Source organism: Phasianus colchicus, chromosome 7 (genome assembly GCF_987193195.1).
Source record: "Phasianus colchicus chromosome 7, bPhaCol1.hap1.1, whole genome shotgun sequence".
Taxonomy (NCBI): Eukaryota; Metazoa; Chordata; class Aves; order Galliformes; family Phasianidae; genus Phasianus; species Phasianus colchicus.
This window is the reverse complement of record NC_143442.1, coordinates 24,828,927-24,845,176: the sequence shown is the minus strand read 5'-3', so window position 1 is coordinate 24,845,176 and position 16,250 is coordinate 24,828,927. Positions and strand designations below refer to the sequence as shown.

The following is a 16,250-nucleotide window of genomic DNA, read 5'->3' as shown; positions in this document are numbered from 1 at the left end:
GGAATCTATACCAGCAAAAAACTACTTTTTAAAGTAAAGACTTCAGAAAAAACGTCTCCTCTTTTCCTTCCTGTTCATTTTGAGTGCATCTTCTTCAATTCTCTTTCCAAGGCAATTTCTACAATTGCTTCTCAAACCACAATTTCCCTTCTTCCCTAGTAGCCACTGAACATTCACAGAAGAGGTTTTCAAACAGAAATATCTGAACTACATAACAAATCTTTTTACACTGTCAACCACAGAAGTATTTCCAAATTTATACCAGATTTGTTTTCTTTAATAAACATTGTTAGATTTGATAGATGTTTTAAAAAATTAAGTATATATCTTCTTATACATTTAATTATGATGTTAAAAAAAAAAAATTAAATCACACCTAGAAAAGAAATATATTATTTGGAATAGAAAAAGTCATGCTAAAAAATTAGCCATTCTGTAGTCCTCAATGTATTTTATTACTCAAAGGAAATTTGCATGCTAGACAAACACAAGCTTGCAATAAATGAGTATGGAAAACAGTATTTTTGAGTGTAAACAAACATACACTAGCAATTTTAAAGTAGAATGTGCATAAAACCTTATTCACAAACAAAACAATCCATATTTTTCATGAGTACAATAGCATGAAAAGTGAGACTGACGAAGTCAGCTAGGAAAACATTCTTGAATCATAAAAATATGTTAGAATAGGACTTATATATAGTTAATTTAAAGCTTTGCTTTAAAACGAACTTATTCTTATAAATCTTTTTTAAGCTTTAAAACTTTATTCTAAAAATTAGCCTTTCTATAAAAACCATTCCATTAAAATTTTGCTTTAAAAAAATCAGTTTTATATTAGACAAAATATTAAATTATACAGGCACAATTAGTTCAGAGGACTATAAAAACTCATATTATAACCCTTTATTTTCCAGTGACTTGTAATACAGTCATAAGATTCTTTGTCAACTGACAATCATTGGAAAACTCACCCATAAAAATCAACTTTTATTTCAAAACTAAAAGAAAAATTTTAAAAAGTCAGACTATATTTGACTTGCAAAAGAACTTAGTTTCCAGCTGGCTTAAGTACACGCACATCTTTTATTTAAGCTGGGAAATATGCATGTATATATATTTTGGGGAGTTTTTTGATACATATTTTTAACAATGAGTAGTTTATGATGACAGCTTTTACATTTCTTTCAGACATTTCATTTAAAAATACAACAGTTCAAAGTGCAGCTTTATCTCAATACAAACTAGTGCCCCTTGACACTTCAGAAAGTTAACCAAGAATAGGTTTTGGTTTGGAGGGAAGGAATGCACAGGAGGTACGGTGTGCAATTGCAGAGTCAGCAGGGTCTTTCATAAGCTATTCTTATTTATCTAAAAAAGATATACTGTACAAGTATAGAATTTACAAAGACTTTTACAATAGGATACATTATATAATGCATCGAACTGCAGATGTACAAATGAGCCCAAACTCATTTCTCAATTCTCCGCTTAAAACTTAAGACAAATGAAAAATGGAAATTGATTTTATAGTGTACAAACAATTTCAGCACTGGGGTTTCTGTTTCCTAAACACTTTTTAATCAAATAAGCTGTCATCATAAAAACCAAAAGCAAATAAAAAACTCCAAAACAAAACCAAAGTAAAACAACAAAGAAACCAAAACAAAACAAACTCAAAAACAAATACAACCAAAACCACAGAATATTAGACTTCTTTCCCAACAAAGTCATAAAGCATCAACTGCCTAATAAGAATTATTATGGAATATTTCATTTTTATTTTTAAATTCAGCTTATGTAAATATCTGTTTTAAGCAGATATTTTAACTTTAACACATTGGATGCTGCTTCAGGTTTGTTTTATTTCAATACTGTACTGACTATTTAAAATAAAGTTTGAACTACAGTACACAAAATTGTAACCAACAGTACGCTCTATTAAAATCCAAAGAAAGCACAGGGTCTCAAATTTAATGTTGAAACACTACAAGAACTCATTGTTACTTGTCTGTATTATAACATTTCTATCACCTCCCTAAGGACTGTCAAATTAACCTATGAACTTTACCAATGAGCTGTGTTTTTTTTTTTTAAAAAAAAAGAACAAAAGAGAATGAAGAAAACATTAAACTTACATTTCTTTCAGAATTTGAGAATTCAGTATAACCATCACCACCACCACGGTAACCAGGAGAGACATACTTCCTTACCAGGATGGTCCATTATTGCTAGATAACAGCCCACAGTGACTTTTTGTCCAAAATAACTAATTTGGACATGATTTCAGGAAAAAGGATCAATATAAAACCAAGAACGGTTCTATTTCATTTCAAAAAAGCACTGATCTGAATTCTATCATACTATATTAATCTCAATACCACTCATTAGGCAAATATATACCATATTATGTGTTGAACAAGATGTGCATATATACAAACACAAAATACAAACACAGAATTCACCCCAGATTAATATATCTTAATTTAATTTCTAGTATAACAGAATTATTTTTTTGCACTTTAAGAATTATGTGGAAAAAAATGAGAGTAGGCACAATTAATTAATACAGCTTCTAATTTACCCGATTATAGTGCACTATTATGCACTGATAATCCCATTAAAACAACATACTATTCAAGCCCATTTGTTTTGATGCACAGGTGAAGCCTAGTAAATAGGGTTCTATCTAAGTGCTTTAAACTCAAATGCACAACTTCTGCAGCTTTACACAGTAGAACAGTGCAATATATAACGTCCCATATACCAGGAACAAGAGTTTAAAGTTGTACCTGTTTCACATTAGACTGGCTCTGTACTTTCTGCAGCTCTAGCACTTCAACTGCTTTGTCTATGGCCTCCATTTGTTCCCTTTCCTTTTCCAGGTGCTGGCTATTTAAAAAAAAAAAAAAGTTGTTTTGGTGGCTAGCTCTCACCTGGTAGAACAATACAGTTTCTAAGTAATGGTACAGCAGAAGTTCTTCTTGAGGGTCGGTTCACAGTGCTAGGGTGACCCCGATCTCCACTTACTTCCCAGCTTCTGACTTTGGAAGAAGCTCGCTCTGGCTTCTTGGGAAAAGATCCCGATGTGCCTTTCTGTCTCTTCTCAGGAATACTTGTGACTGTTGAGTTCAGAAAAGTCCTTTTTGACTTCCTCCTCACATTTAATTTTTTAGCATCGGGTTTTTCTTTCTTAAGATGTTTTCCCACTGTATTTTTCCTTGTTTGGTGCCTGTGAATGGAGAACGCTGACGATCTCTGGGCACAAGGAGAAAGTTTACTTCTCATACCCTCTTTTTGTTGCTTTTTAGTTCTGGAAGTTTGTTTGCCTGTTGTTACTCTGTTTCCTCTCCTCGCAACAGCACATCTGACAGACATAGCTCCTGCAGCTTTTTTGGAAAAAAAAGGTTCTTTATTAGTGCTTTCTTTTCTCTTCCATATTGCTTTTGGGTTCTCTCTCTCTAATCGATCACCCCTGATGGAGGTCAAAGGAGTTTTGGTAACTCTACTGTTAAACGGAGTTAATCTCCCATCTCCTTCAACAACAGACTGGTGAGAACTCAAAGGTGAAATGACCAGCTGTTTAAAAGAGTTCTCAGAGTGACTAGATACCAGACAATCTGTTCTTTCTGTGGAAACTGAAGATCCATCTGCTTTTTGACTTGATAGCGTATCATTCCCTTTAGCTGACTCTGGCAGACAAATTGCTGAAGGTGAGCTATAGAAGTCTGACCGATTGAAGGACTTTGTTGGTGTGCCTTCTCTCTGTGCATCAGCTAATTTCCTCATGTTTGTATCAAAGCTGAGACTTCTGAATAGCTGTCGAACGTGAGAAGGCTTTTTGGCCTTTTCCCCAACTAAACCCTTAGGAGGCATTTTCAGAATTCTGTTTGTCAGTGGGTCATAATACTTGAAAGAACACTGTTTGTATTTATACCTTACAGAGTCCTTGCTATCTGTAGAATTACGATTTTTCCTCATTTTGGGAATATCTACAGGTTTACCTTTACACTGTTTCATCTCTGGACACGAAAGTACATACACCACTGTCTTGGGCTGCACAGGGCTCATAATCTTGCTATAGGACTCAGGAAGTTTAAGGGCACAGAGTCTAGTTTTCATGTTTGGAGTCTTTTCATTTTCTGGCCATATAATGCTTGCTTTTTGATCAGATGGATCCGATTCTCTTCTTGTCATTTTTCTTTTTGTTACAGGGTAGTTCAATAGACTTGTTTGGGTGCCATGGCTAACTTTAACCACCTGACATCTTGAAGCTAGGCGCCATGTCCTTTTCCTAGGCGTTTTAAGAATTTGCGGGTTGCATAGCCTATCTGAAGCTAAAGATGGGTTATCAAAATCAAAGCCACCACTTAAAGCATCATTAAACTCTGGTAGTGCTTTAACTGATGCAGTTTCTATTCTATTACCCTCAGCAGGATTGTTCCTTTTTTCGTCTCTCTGCTTTTTTTTCTTCATTCTCTTTCCTGTACAGTTGGCTGAGGATTCACTGTCAAAGTAGCAGCGAAAACGACCTTCCCTGAAATCACGCACAAGTTCTTCAATTTTTATATCATCTTCGTACATTATCTGAGACCAAGTCTTTCCCACAAAAGAAGGAGGCACATGAGGCAGAGCTGGAAGAACTGCTTCTTCAGGATGAACTACTATGTTCTGTTTCACTGTTTCTGTTTGCTTCACTGACTCACTTTTTAAAACAGAAGAGAGCTGTGTTCCATAGTCTTTATCTTGCAGACTTATTTGGACCTCTTTTAGCAATTCTATATCTTTTATAGCTGCCTTGGGTAAGTCTGTTCCCGACTGAACAGGTGCATCACAGTCAAAACTCATTTCAGAGCCCTCTAAATCAGCATGATCCAGAAGTGATGAAAAAGTTAAACAGAGATTATTCTCCTCTTTGAAATGAAGTTCTTCATATGCAGTTCCATGGCAATATTTCAGAATAACGTTTTCAATTGTTTCATCCACTGAACTTGCATCCCCTCTGTTCATCTTCACATTTTTGCATCTTGCTAGTGGTGGGGAAGTCCCAAGACCTAGGGTGCTGCTGATCCCCACAGTATCCCTGAGACGGAAATCAGACACCAAAGTTTCATCCTGAGTTTGTAAACCATCTCGTGTTAAAAGAGGTTGACCTGAGGTAACATGTAAAGTATTCCTGTGGCTGCACACAGGATTCTGATGCAAAACTGAAGGGCATTTTGGGTGAACCAGTGCCAGAGCAGGCTTCAACTCATTCCTAATGCATACCTCCATTCCTGTGTTATCACATCCACTATGCAGAATACGATTTGATGATGATGATGATGAAGTCTTAATATTTTTTTCTATTTTACGATTAACAGAAGAACTATGAACTAATGTACTGACAGAAAAATGTTGAGGTACTGGGCTCACAGCCATAAACTGGCCTTCATGGCTATGATTTCCAATTTGAGCATCTTTGAGGACACTGCATTTCTCATTGCTACAATTGCCCATAGACACCCGGGATGTTCCTGTAACACGTTCCTTTTCAGTTTCTAATTTTTGAGTAAATGTCTGCGTTACAGAAGTTTCCTTTGTGTGCTCATGAGATAGGTATGGAGCAGAAGAGCGCACATTGTCGACGGACTCCTGGTCTTTGCTGGAGGTCACCTGTCTGCCTCTATTCTTCTTTTTCTCCTCCTCTCCTGAAGAAGCAATCCTGGCAGACACTGGAGTGACAGGGACTGGCATATCATCATAGGTTGGCCTAAGAGGGGTTAAAAGAAAATCCTATATAAACATTGTAAATATGATTTTTTTATATATATATTTTAAGTAATTGCACCTAATGAACAAAATAAAGACACTAGCTTTGCTACTTTAGCAAAACCATTCCATTGGAATGTTCCTCAAAGCTAAAGACAACAGTTTAGTCCAGTTACTTGGTTACCCTCTTCATGCAACTAAACATTAAGAATGGCCAAACTTACATTACAACAATTTTAAAAGTAGAACAAAGCTAGAGATATAGAGTTTTCCTTTGTTGGAAGTTGTGAGCTTGAAAACAAGTTATTTCTTTGGTAAAACTATGATTTGTTAAATAATGAGCTTTTGTAAGGAAATGGGGTGTTATAATATGGCACAGTATAAAAATACTATGGAGTATAAATGCCTGCTTCCTGTGAAACACAGCTGCCTGATAGGAACACTGCAAATGTTACCAAGGAATTCCATGTTCACTGCTTCTCACAGACATACCACAGCTCTAACTAACTTCTCTAAGAAGCTAAATTATGATTGTTCAGGCTCACTGTGGCAACAGCAGACTTTCACATATTCTAGAACTGACAATTCAGTCTTCAGGATTGCCTTGGATAAAATTGTTTTACATCTTGCAGAATTAACAGAACAGAGAGATACAGACTATGTCTTTTATGCATCTCTAGAACACCAAAGGTTTAAATGTGTGTAACAGATGACAATTGTTTTTATATGTAGTAAATACAACGGAAAAGAGAATATGATGCTTCACCTGACAATTATAATCAGACCTTGTGAGACCCAAACAGATGCTGCTTGAATACACAGCAGACAGCCATGCACCTTTTATGGTGCATTCATCTGCTAATGGAAGTACTGAGAATAAATTCCACTCTATAGTAATTTCCTTGGTTGTAAGCATTTAGTAGTAAACATGTGCAGAAGTGCTTGAAGGACTCACAGGTATTAATTATGTCCAAGTTTATAAAGTTATTAATAAAGCCAGATGATACCAAGTATCTAACTAGATACTTCATACTGAGAAACAATGACAGGAGATCTTATGAGGGTAGCTATGTCTCAGTCTTTTATTGAGAAATGACAGATAAAAGAAGAATTCTCAGATTAGATGTGTTTTATGGTTGAAAAAAAAAAAATAGGTTTAGCTAGGTTTAGTTTCAAAAAATATTTTCATTTTTATTTAAAAGTAAAGTTTCATTTGGTCTCTACAGATTTGACAAGACTTCGCGTAGGGAAAAAAAAACCACCACAAAATCATTCTTCAGTGGATTACCACCAGAACAGAAAAACAAAGCAAAGCAGAAGAAACTTAAAAAACACCGATAATCTACACTTGAAACCACCAGTTTCAAGCCCCAAGATAGAGCTCAAAAATAACCCAACATTAGATTTTGTTGGATCCCTTCCAGTTTTTTCATGCTTTTCCCCCCAAGCCAGAAGTAATTAAGAATAAATACTTCCAGCCAGCTACACACTCATCACCTTTTAATCTCTATTCACGTTTTCCTTAGCTAGCTTATTAAGCCTCATAGAGGAACAGCCCAAAATCTGGGCTTTTGATAGATGCAACATGACAGATGTTATCAAGATAGATGATTTTTCTCAGTTCACAAGGTCTGTTACGCTGTCAAAAGATAGCCTGATGTGATTTTTCTTACTAAACTATCACTCATCAATTCACAGTCTTCTAGATTCTTAAGAACGGTTCACTTATGCAATTATCAGGGAAACAGCATAACTTAAGCAAAGAGGGAAGGTAAATAAGAAGGTCCTTTCCCCGCTCCACTCATAACTGAATTGCTACATTTGTTTGTTTCCCAGTTTTTCTAAAACATCATCATGAAACATTCTCTGTGGTCTCTCAAAAAAAATAACTACTAACAGCTCTAAAACTCACAACAAAGATCTCACTGGCTACATAACAAGTGCTAAAGTTTACTATTTAGAATGAAGTAATTTACAGAGTATTTTACTTCAGGGAGTGATGTATGTATCGACTGCCACTACTTGAGATTTGAACTAACAAATATAGCAAGCACACTGTTGATGCTTAACTACACAAAGTAGTTGCAAAACAAAAACTTCATAGCAATTAGCTGAAGTACTAGCACAGTAGAATAAAATAGCTGGAAGATTCTAAGATCTTGCCACCTTCATGGTTTCTGAAAAGGAAAAGCTGTGTTTTACTGATCTCTGAACCATGCAATAGGCAGTGATAAAGGTCTCTGAGAGTATGTTAGAAACCTAAATAAATAATTATTTGGGGGGGGGGGGGGGGGGGAAGGGGGCGCGAGGGGTGGAGAAAAAGCAATCTAAGACCAAAAACTGATTGCTAATATTATATAGGTTGAACAATCACTCTTCACCATTACAAAAGAAACAGACACCCTCTGATTCAGGCTGTTCGATGACTCACCTGCCATTTTTGTAATGAATGACATAGAAATGATTACAATTATCCTCTGAATATAAAGAAATGCAGTGGGAAGATTGAGTTAAATTTTGGTAAACAGCAAGGAATAAAACTTGCAAGACATTTTGCTTGAGCCTAACTGGCCATATCAATTTACCAACAGCAGTATACAACTCCTCATTGCTTGAAATGCAAGTATTACTTTAAAAGGAAATGAAGAAAAGATTATGGCACAATGTGTAAAATATTCCTTCCCTAATTCCAAAAATAAAACATTTTTTCTCAAAGGTGTATAATCACATACAATACAGTGGAATTCTTGATAAAAAGAAAAAAAGGAGTAGAATGAATAAAAGTACAGATAAGGGTTATTAGGACTGACTAAGCACAAGAGGAAATCTCATGTAACACATTAAAAAAGGGGATTATTATCATATGAATGTGATGTAATCAAATACATCAGATGATCGAATTATGCCAGCCAGCTGAACTGCTGTGCCCTACTGAGACATGTACCTAAGCATTAGGCAAAGCATTTTTAGCTTACCTCCAAAATCTTACAAATCAGAATTAGAACTTAACAGAAAGCCAAAGTAGAATTTTCTTTCTCCTTTTTTTTTTTATTTTTTTTTATTTTTTTTAAACTTTGTCACTTTAATTTTTCCATCTTTGTGTGAAACACTCACTATCTGGATGCTGCTAGAAGATTGAATATAAATGGATTTTGTTATGGATCAACTATAGCAACTTCCCAACTTCTTCACTCACTTAGCAGACCATGTGTGATTTTCAAAAATAATTTATAAACAAATGCCTAGAGGGGGAACAGAACTTCAATTCTGAAGCAAGGTACTTCTGGTAGTTTTACTACAAATTACTCCCAAAATCAGAGTAAAGATTTCTTAAATGCTCCATATTACTTCTTTAATGAAAAAAAAACAAAAACAAAACAATCACATAAAGAGGAAAGGATTTCCTCTGAAATTCAGGAAGAGGTAAAGTTCAGAGAAGATGCCTTCTTATCCCACACCACTACTAACCATACTGATTCTGCAAAAACAAATGAAGTCTCACAAATATTTTTGTAATTCTTTTAAATGATAATCTTAAGATCCTTTGTGCGAATTCACCTACTGTATGATTTGTATGGGTATTCAGTAACTGAGGGAAACTGTTTATCAATCCAAGTGATTCAATTCTTATTTTAGACATTAGTTAAAAACCTAATACTTTGACTCAGTCATTTTTCAGAGCAGAATCACAACAAAAATCTATTCACGCTCTTCCATCTTCAGTTTTCTTCTTCCAAACTCTGTATGTATATTGGATTATTCCTCTCACACTGACCATCCAACCTTACCTAGATTTTGTGCATTATTTTTCTTATTCTGCTCCTTCTTCCAATAACTTAAAGGAACATGGATAACTTGGTTTTCCTAATTAGTAGGTATTATTCACTGAATGAAATAATCTTGTACTAGCAATACCTCAAGAGATATTTGCCTTTTTTCATTTGGATGTTGGCTTAAAACATAGACAATATTTTCTCTATTAGAAATATAGAAAGAATACTGAAAAAAAAAAGTTATTTATCAAGATACACTCAGTTCAGACCAGGATTTTTTAATGCCTTGCAGACTGTAACAAGGAATGAGACTTAACTAATATCCTTTCAGCTGACCTTCCTACAGAAAGATGTTTATACTCCCTCTTATCATGCTAAAACATGCACGTGATAAATAAAAGGAACACTTTTTTAAATCTGAGCATTAACAAATCGGCCAATTAATGCAATTTCCACAAATAGTAACTCAATGTGTAAACTGTAAGGATAGTGAAAAAATAAATATAATAAACATATAAACACTCACCTGACATAATCCACAAACCACTATCACATACCACAAGCCAAAATTATGAACCACTTCAATACACACCATAAAATAGAGTGCAAAATAGATTAACATTAAGCCCAGAATGCCTCTATTGTAAGAATTTGTAAATGTATGTCAATTGTACACTCTGCTAATATACTATCTGGCCAATATATTACTACTTTTTGTTAGGTCTTTACATGCAATTGTTGTCAGTCTTGCTGTATCAAATTCACAAGCAGTGAAACAAAGTTTGAAAGCACAGAGACAACACAAAAGGAATATACTTGGGCAAAGGTTATATAAATACACTTGTTTCTAAATTCTGTTTGATATAAACGTTTAACCTCAAATGGGCAAAATGTACTGTTTGGTGATAGAACAGTATAAAAACCTCACAATACATGCAGACTACGAGCAAATATTTAAAAAGCAAACAAACGTTATTATACCTGTTGTCATGGTATCTGTGGGGATGATGCTGCAAAACATCTTGCAGGAAACGCTCCATCAAGCTACTGGTACCCATACGATTCCTGCAGTAAGTGGTAAAATGTCTGTGCTGGGAGCTAAAAATATGCTGAAGAAAGACAAAACACATAACTAGTTTAATATTACTGTTAGCATACTGATGTATTCAGAAGAATTACTTCCCAGGTAAAACATTACTGTCACAACAAAAATGTTTCAGGAAAAAGAAAAATCTTCAGCCTTTTCTACTTTAAGGCTGGGATTCAATGAAATTTTTAAATATGCATAGGGAAACAAATAATACTGAACTGTGTTGAAATCTCTTCTGAATTGAGCCTAAATCAGCCACTCTGCTGCTCACAAATCTCTTGTGACAGGAACAAATACTGTAAATGATTTATACATCATGATTAAGAATATTTTTGAACTTCATTTGAGCAAACACCTCATAATTTACTCAAACTAAGGAGAATTTTCATAAGCACAGAAGATTAAATAGGTTTCTACTCTTTAGTTAAAAAAAAGTCTAGAAGACAAGAAACCAACAGAATTAAGAACAGACAAGTTAATAGTCGATCAAAAGTGCTCAGCAATGATATCTAACATATTAACTCTAATATTTAACAGTATATCTAGTTCTCAAGGTTAAAGCTGCAGAAATAAACCTAATGAGTGTAAAGCATAGTAGGGTGACACTTCAGAAAGGCAGACTGCAGTAACCACCTTCTTTATAACAGGTAAGAAGGATTTCCTCTTCTTTCTATGCACAAAGAAGTAGTAGAACTCACAGATTGATTTATTTCCATTCAGAGTTGGTCATTCAGTGCAGAAAATGATATTCTGTAAGTTGGGAAAGCCTACTGGTACTTCTTGTTATCTGCTGCCGAATTATGCAGTAGCCTTCTTACCTGTTCCAGATTATTGTAGTGTACATGACAGCAGTTGCAGTAGCCTTGTCTATTTTGCATGGTGGATACTCCAGGCCGAGGACGTTCTTGCCTTCTTGAATGTAAACTGAAAGAAGCAGGTAATATTACCAAGCCATTTCATAAAGAAAACGAGAAATGTTGGCTTGTCAATTATATTCTTAACATAGACACACAGAATACCCACCTTGCTATTACAAAATTAACATTTCTGTTTCAGAATTACAATGGCAAATACTATTCCCAAAAAACCTTTTTCTTAAATGCAGGACAACAGATAACAAATAGAAGGCACAACTAGCACAGATTCTGATTTGACATAATTATAGTCTGAAGAGATCTATCAGTCCAGAAGAAGATAGTCATCCTTTATTATTCTATTTTTAGCCTTCTGAAATCAAAAACAAATAAACTGAAAACTAAGAAATTCTGACACCCACATAATTGGTTTTGGACACTACAGTGCCCTTCCTCCACAGTTTATAATATGTGTAAATATAGATAATCTCCATCATACACTTATCTACGTTGCATCACTATCAAGCATTACACAAGATGACATACAAGGTTGAAAAACAGATTATTCTTGTTTTACTTTGTGTAAGCAGTAATCTGGATGTCAGTTAGATTATTGTTTTACTTACCTGCTATTGCTGTACTGTTGCAATGAGCCTTCAACACCATGTCTTTCCATTCCTATTAAAAAAAAAAAAAAGTTTTCACCTGCGGTCAGTTAGTTCCCTTACATACTGAAATTTAGGAAATCAAATGAAACAACTGAAACTATAAGGTGAACTGATGTCTGTACTGATGGTTATTATGTTAACAAAAAAAACTGCACTAAAAACCATCTACTTTAAACGTCTCACCTTGTGCTGAAGAAGCAGAAGCCTCATCAGATGGTTTGATTCTATCAAACATCTGTAAATAAAAAATGAAATAATTGAGAATTAAAATAGCAGAAAAATAAACAAACCTAGACCCATCTTCTAGTCCATCATTCAGTCCAAGCTGTTTGGATGTACTATGTAGTTTCAGCTGTAGACCATGACTTGATTTAAATTAACCTGCATCATAAAAAGCAACTTGTGCTTTACTAGGTTACCGCAATATTACATTTAACAATGCACACTTCCTTTGACAGGAATGGGACAATTTCTGGTATAATTAATGAAACTAAGTGCTATCTTTACGAATACAGCTTAGACTGTACAATTACAATTGTATCAAATTCATTTAATTGCTTAATTTCCTAAGTTATCTTTGCAAAGAATATGAGACATACTCTAATAAAAAATATACTAAACCAAACAAAATAATCATCCACGCTGGGAAAGAAATACTTATTGTTCAGAAGACCAGCAAACCAGTATTGGAACCCATAATTTTTAACTGAAATATAACTGCAATAACATGCTTTAGGATGTCCAAACATAAACAACTTCTAACACAATCCTTTTATGTTACACAGTACGAAAATAAAGTCAAACTTTCTGGTACAAACCTTAGTGTCGCCAGCCTTCCACCATCAAAGACGATTCCAGGCTAGCAAACAACAAATGTCAAACAGGAGGCCATTTGCAGAGCAGGACACTTGTCTCTTCTCATCCCATCTGTCAAAAAATTAAAGTGGCTTTTAAACTAGAGCTAATAACATGTTTTCCTTGCCCTTAGGCATGCAAAATTTTCTGTAATTCTTTGCGAACAGGTCAGACAATAAAACAAATAAACCTATTTTTGATGTCTGCAGTACATCTATTTTTTCATTACTGCAGTATGTTTCCTCCTAAACGTTAACTGTTCCTACCAGAATAACTTTGTTCCTTCTTTCTTCCATGTACTCTCTACAAATTAAATTCTGCTGATGCTGTTATTCAGGAAATGAAATATGCTTGTTAAATAATAGTAGAAAAAAAAAAAAACAAACAGCCAAACCTCTATATTAACCAAACTGAGTTTTACTCATCAACCTACTCAGGAAAAACACTTTCCTTTATTTATGCAAACTCACCAGACACTGCAATAAAACATTAACTGAAACTTTCACAAGATGCTAGATATTCACAGCTTTTTATGAACTCACCATTACATACGCAATGAAGTATTACAATTTCCTTACTACAGACATAGAAAAAGAGAAATACTTCAAGAATTTCCACAATCCCTGTCACTAGCATCTCCCTACTCTTAAAACTCAGGACTTAGAAACAGGAAAGTGGGACCCTCCCACAGAGTCAGCAGGGGCACTACAAACAATTATCCTGCCTCCAACCTGGATGACAGTACCATAACTTAAAGGGTCTCATTTCAACTCAGAAATGCCAGACAGAAGCAACTGGAGTACATGGACGGGTAACCACTACAGGGGTTCATCACTTTTATTTCAAGGAGTAATTTCAGTGACTGTGCTGTACTGAGGCTTTACTCGCACATTAAACTGAGTCACAGGTGGTGTAACTTAAAACTGCACAACTGTTAAAAGAATGGAGTCTAGTCTGCATCTCCTCAGCAAGTTCCTACTGTTTAGATTGAACGGACCAGATTTCCTCACAGAGGACGGGCACACAACGTCAGAGCTGTACGTGCACATGCTGCCAGTAACAGAGGCACATGTCTGAGGAGAACCTGCAGGGATACTTCAGCAGCTGACGGAGAGGAGAAACAAACTGCCTCGGCTCAGCGTTCCGCGAGCAGATGAGCGTACAGGATGAAGTAAAAAGCCGATCTGCAGCTATACAGTCATTTGCTACCCGAGGTCGGGCACGAAGCACATCCAAAATCAGGCACGCCCAGCTGCGCTCTCACTTTATCAGCTCTGAAAACCCACACAGGATTTCTCAGATTCGCACGGACAGTTCCAGCTCTGTTAGGCTTCTTCTGACTGTAAATATCTTAAGCTGCCGGATTAAAAAGTAAATCGCATCCGCGTTCGCATTAGTTTAGACATTCTACCACCGGGAAAAACGAAAAACAAAAGCACCGGAGAAACTCTAGTGCCGCTCTCGTACTGCAACAGGTCCACGAGAAAAGAGCAAAAACGACGGCCCTCGGGGCGGGGCCGCGGGCAGCTCTGAGGGCCGTGCAGGGCCGCGGTGCCCGGAGGGCTCCAGCAGGCACGGCCGAGCCCTCCCGCCGCAATGCCGGGCTGCGGGGCGAGGCGGCGGCTGAGGGGGCGCTGCCGGCGCCATGCCCGTGAGCGCGCGCGCGCAGGTCCGCTGAGCAGCGCGCGGACCCCGCCCGTCTCCGCGCGCGCTCGCTCGCCTCGACCGCCCGCCCCCCGCCCCGCGGAGCGCCTTCCCGCCGCTGCCGCGCGCCGCCCGACTCGCTCCCCGGCACCGCCTCACCTCCGTCCCTTCCCAGTAAGTCCTTCCGTGCCACGCCGGGGTCACGGGACGCCATCCCGGCTTCCTGCTCCGGGGCGGCGCTGTGGGCGGGGGGCGCGGCGGAGGGCGGTTTGGAGGGCCGCGCTGTGGGCGGGGCGGCGGGCGTTGCGCTCCTCCCTTCGGGCGGCGGGCGCCGGAGCTCCTCGGTACGGCGGCGGCTGGAAGTCTGGTGTGGGGCTGGATTTGGTCGCGTCCCGGGGAAATAAAAAAGCTTTCAGTTTTCTCACAATTGAGGTTAAGAACGGGGCGTAGTTCAAGTCCCCTTTAGCTTTCAATTGTAGGTTTTTAACGCTTTAGATCTAATCTGCCGTGGGAAAGCAGAGATTGCGTGTTTCCCTCGTGTTGCGGTTGCTGGCAGCAGCGTGTTTTAAGCAGCCGGGGCAGAGGCAAAGGTGACCGGCGCTGACGTGCAAAGACAGGTGCAGACACCAGCCGTGACTTGTGCAGCGGGGGGAATGGCTGGAAAATTTAAAGTGAGGTTGCTGCAAAAAGGGGCTGCTGTCGTGTGATTATAAAACCGTGTCTTGGAAACGTCCGCCCACAATGAATGTGTAATTGAGCACAGAAAGTCGCTGATAAACTGTGCAGAGCAGCAGGAGAAGGCTTTGCTTTAGGAGGGAAATTACTCAAATTGCTGTTGGATTCTTTGGCTCCTTTTGCTTCAATACAGATACGTTTTCATTGCCAACGGATAAGTAGCTTATGCAGAACTTAAGTTGCCCAGTGACATTTTGTTGCCTGGTTTAATACAGAACTTGGCAAAACTCTTTGCTGATGAAATAAGAAGGGCGAATACGGCATTTAGCTGTGTACTGCGTGGGGGCTGTGCTTCTCAAGGCTGACAAGATCCACAAATCAGTGCAATTGTAGTTATGTTTATTTTGTTGGGATAACTGAATAAGATGGACTGGTCAGAAGGTATGGGTTTGCAATACAAACATGTGGAGAGAATCAGTCACTTCAGTAACATGGAAATGATTCTTGATTTCAGTGATGGACAAGGGAAAACCTAGTTTTAGAGTGCATCCTATGGGTAGCAATGGAGATATGTGAGAAGCAGTCATTGAATCTTGCAGATGCAGCATGTCTTTGGAGAACATTTACACGTGTGAAAGCTCAGGCTCATGGCCAAATTATTTCATGTGGGCAGAGCTGAATTGTTTAAAGGTGTGTACTCCATCTGTGGCAAACACTTTGAAATGCTATCTCATGCCAAAATAGTTTACCTTTATGATGGGTTCGCAGCAAGCTTAGTGAGTTACTGTGGATTATCAACCCTGTGTAACTTGTTGGAACAAAGTAAGCTGGGTTACATATCTGAGGTTTCGGTGTAGCTCAAGTACTGACATTTCAGTTCCAGAATAGCTCATGTAAAACAGAAATCCTTAGCAAAGAACACCGCAGAATCCATCTTACA

The 16,250-nt window shown here is 37.4% G+C and overlaps 2 protein-coding genes across 9 annotated transcripts in view; one reads left to right on the top strand and one right to left on the bottom strand.

The window, feature by feature from the left end:
- Nucleotides 1–16,250, top strand: part of CMKLR2 (chemerin chemokine-like receptor 2) — a 59,438-nt gene that overhangs the window by 20,596 nt on the left and 22,592 nt on the right. For 2 of the 8 annotated variants that reach the window (XM_090144182.1, XM_090144183.1), the window contains exon 1: nucleotides 14,703–14,809. The exons of 2 other annotated variants lie outside the window; for them this stretch is intronic. The gene's annotated coding sequence lies outside the window, so the exon portion shown is untranslated. Of the gene's footprint in view, nucleotides 1–6,977; nucleotides 7,996–14,691; nucleotides 14,810–14,846; nucleotides 14,980–16,250 lie in introns of those variants that run through there. 4 more of the 8 variants (XR_016468341.1, XM_090144188.1, XM_031601280.2 and 1 more) reach the window with 4 other exon arrangements.
- On the bottom strand, nucleotides 873–14,892 carry ZDBF2 (zinc finger DBF-type containing 2). Its single transcript, XM_031601275.2, has 7 exons — nucleotides 14,795–14,892; nucleotides 12,955–13,063; nucleotides 12,320–12,371; nucleotides 12,095–12,146; nucleotides 11,433–11,538; nucleotides 10,506–10,633; nucleotides 873–5,752 (listed from the first exon to the last, which is right to left on the bottom strand). The coding sequence occupies exons 3-7, from the start codon at nucleotides 12,369–12,371 to the stop codon at nucleotides 2,926–2,928; spliced, it is 3,165 nt and encodes a 1,054-aa protein (XP_031457135.1). The 5' UTR covers nucleotides 12,955–13,063; nucleotides 14,795–14,892; the 3' UTR covers nucleotides 873–2,925.